This window comes from Lathyrus oleraceus, chromosome 4 (genome assembly GCF_024323335.1).
Source record: "Lathyrus oleraceus cultivar Zhongwan6 chromosome 4, CAAS_Psat_ZW6_1.0, whole genome shotgun sequence".
Taxonomy (NCBI): domain Eukaryota; kingdom Viridiplantae; phylum Streptophyta; class Magnoliopsida; order Fabales; family Fabaceae; genus Lathyrus; species Lathyrus oleraceus.
In genome coordinates, this window is record NC_066582.1 from 197,044,167 (window position 1) to 197,047,862 (window position 3,696).

At 35.0% G+C, this 3,696-nt stretch overlaps 1 protein-coding gene across 1 annotated transcript; it reads left to right on the forward strand.

The window, feature by feature from the left end:
• Window positions 1–275: 275 nt before the first annotated feature.
• Window positions 276–704, forward strand: LOC127136650 (uncharacterized mitochondrial protein AtMg00240-like). The gene has a single exon (XM_051063188.1). The coding sequence runs from the start codon at window positions 276–278 to the stop codon at window positions 702–704; it is 429 nt and encodes a 142-aa protein (XP_050919145.1).
• The last annotated feature ends 2,992 nt before the right edge of the window (window positions 705–3,696 follow it).

Here is a 3,696-nt window from a genome sequence, read left to right on the forward strand (position 1 = left end):
GAACATGGCTACGAAAAAGGTAAAGTGGATACTACTTTGTTTATCAAAAGAATTAACCATCATACTATCTTAGTGCAAATTTATGTAGATGACATCATATTTGGATCCACAAATGAATCCTTATGTGAAGAATTCTCAACAATCATGCAAGGAGAATTTGAAATGTCCATGATGGTTAAGTGAACTACTTCCTTGGGTTGCACATCAAACAAACAAAGGATGGGATATTCATCAGTCAATCTAAATACTGCAAAGAACTTATCAAAAGATTTGACATGGATGCTTGCAAAGATATAGCCACTCCAATGGGATCAGGGACATATCTTGAGAAGAATGAATCCAGAACTCCAATTGATATTACTAAGTATCGAGGTATGATCAGTTCCTTGTTATATCTAACGGCTAGTCGACCTGATATTATGTTTAGTGTTTGTTTCTGTGCTCGATTTCAAGCATCTCCAAAGGAATCTCATCTCTCTGCTGTAAAGAGAATAATGAAGTATCTCAAAGGAACATCCAATGTTGGCTTATGGTACCCCAAAAGTAGTATATGTAGTCTTATTGGTTTCTCTGATGCAGATTATGCAGGATGCAAAACAGACAGAAAAAGCACGAGTGGAACATGTCACATTTTTGGAAATGCTCTAGTTTCGTGGTCATGTAAAAAGCAAGCAAGTTTGGCTCTCAGCACCGCTAAAGCATAATATATCACCGCTGGTAGCTGTTGTGCTCAAATTCTTTGGTTAAAGCAACAACTTTGCGACTATGGTATAAACCTTGGAAGCATTTCTCTCAAATGCGACAACACAAGTGCAATCAATATTTCAAAGAAGCCGATAATGCATTCAAGAACCAAGCATATAGACATACGTCATCACTTCCTAAGGGATCACGTTCTTAAAGGCGACATCGAAATATCCTTCCATCATACCCAAAATCAACTAGCAGATATCTTCACTAAACCATTAGCAAGAGATGCATTCTATAAAATTAGAAGGGATCTTGGTATTCTAAGTGAAAGTGACATTTAATCGAATCAAGATCCTCAAATGGTTCATAAACAAGGTACATGCACTCTTCCTCACATAAATTTATTATTGATTATTAATTAATACATGTTTGATTTTGTTGAAAATGTTTTCTTTATAAAGTGTTTATCTGATGTGTAATTTTTTTTAAGTTTTTATCAAAATATTTTCTATGTCAATCGATTTCTTTTCCTCCCTTAATCAGTTGGTTCCTCTTTTGTATTCATATTTTGTTTTACAATAACTTCTTCCAATCAGTTACATATTTGCATCAATAGATTGGCCCAAAAAAATTTCTCAATAATTTTTTGGTCGTGGCCTCTGCCAATCGATTGGATCCCTTGCATCAATCGATTGGTCCATCTTATTTTCCTAATTTTTTGCTATGCCAATCGATTGGTCCATGTATGTCAATCGATTGGTCCATGAATTTTTTCACTTTATTTTCTCAACATGGGCATGGTTTATTTCACATTTACTTTCTGCATCTATGCTGATGCACTCCATCCATATGTCATTTACTTTTTCTTGTCTTATTATACTACTTTTTCTCTCTATTTTTTCTCCTTTTTCTTTGGTTACTACCACACGTTTACTCTTCCCAAGCCAAGTGAATCTTTACTAGGTCTTTTACTAGGTATTTATCATACTTTAATTTTTTTTATTTAGTTCTTTTTACTCTATAGTCCAATCACTTTGACCCATCATAACTCCTCTTTACTACACCTTGGTAATAAAACCATTTTTTACTTCAAAGAAAAACTCAGCATTGTGGTAATCGAACCTTTCAAGCTTTTTCCTTCCTCCATTGCTTCCTTGTGTTCACCTAGAATTTCCATGGCTTCTCAACTCAAGGCAAAAGGAAAAGGCAAGGCTTCAAGCTCTAGAGGCCCATTAGATCTCTCAAGGATCTTCACCATTAAAAGCCAATAAGAGAGGTATGAAAAGTATTTATTTCAAAAGAAAATTATGAAACCCAAATATGGATCTTTTGTATCTTTTCCGGATGATGTTTTCAATTTTCCTACTGTTTTTGAGAATTTGGGCTTAAGCGAACTCATTTGTGATCCTGATGACTTTTATCCCGAGCTGGTCAAAGTCTTCTACTCCAACATGGTGTCGAAGAAGGGCAAACTTACCTCTGTGGTAAAGGGAGTACCAATTTCCATGACGGCCACCGAATTAAGTTCTATTCTTGGTATTCCATCTGGTGGTCATATGTTTATTGGAACCAAAGCTCCGTGGGAAGATTACAGTAAGCATGCATTTTATTATGGTTTAAGTAGATTATCTGAGCATCAGTTCTATAACAAAAGAAAGAAGAGTTCAGGAGGAGATCTTCCAGAACGTGTTTATTGGCCTCCAGCTAAGTTTACTCTTAATGACAGAATGTTGCATTATTTGGTGGTATATGTTATTGTGCCAAGATACTTTAATCATTGCACTATAACTGATCCTGAAATGATGCTTCTTTATGCTATTAAAAACAATTTTCGTGTAAATTGGGGGCATACCATTCTTTCTCACATGTTATCCCATAATGAACATGCCGATGGATTACCGTATGCTCACTTTTTAACCAAGATCTTTCATCACTTAAACATCAACATGGAAAATGAACTCTTCTTCTCTATGAACAAGCCATCTTACTGCATTAGCATCAAGCATATAAATCGGAAAATGGGAGTTATCTTCGACCACCGTACTCATGAAATCAAATATCTAGATAATTATGAAGAGGAAAACCATCCTGAGGCACACAACGATGAAGATATTAATCCTCCTCTCAACCACCCTCCGTCAGAAGCTCAAAATGTTCAACCTTCTAACCAGATGATTATGGATTATCTTCAAGGGTCCCGAACAGATGTTATGACAAATATTGGGCAATTATCAAGGATGGATCAATGGGAACTTTCCCAAGATGGATATCAAAAAGGTGGTTCTAATGATGGAAAGTATCTGTGATTGGATCTCTCACGCTCTTTTGTTGTGCTTTTTCCTTGTCTTTATTAACTTTGTGGTTGTTCGTACTTGTTTATGGTTCTGCCCTTTTTGTGTTCTATGTTGTAATATTAGAACTCATGTGTGTTGGATGAATGTGTATTTTTATATCCTCCTAGTTGTTATTGTGTTCTTTTCCCTTCTTTTTGATAATGCCAAAGGGGGAGAAGATTGTATGCTTGTTTGTATGCTTGTGTTGTTTACTGCAGGAAATCTCAATGCAAGTCATGTTCAAGATAGGGGGAATTTTCAAAGCCTTACTTTCAAGAGATAGGGGGAGTTTTGAGTTCAAACTTAAAGATTGGTTGTCATCATCAAAAAGGGGGAGAATGTGAAGACAAGCTTCCAACATGATTTTGATGAAGACGTTATTTCAAGCTCTCCATATCAAAAGAAGGAAAAAGAAGGATCCTATTAAAACTTTTCTCAAGACTTTCATGGATCAATTTAAGGTATATGAAATTCTTGACATATACACTCTTAGTGCTCAAAGTTTTTATCATGCATTGTGTCCTCATTATAAAACCTTTTTTATCATGATTATTATTTTAAATAAAGTTTAGAAACATTGCATTTTTTAAAAGCATTTTGACTTAGAAAAAATTCAATATTTTTTCTGGACCAATCGATTGGTCTTGTATGTCAATCGATTGATCAAAGTTTA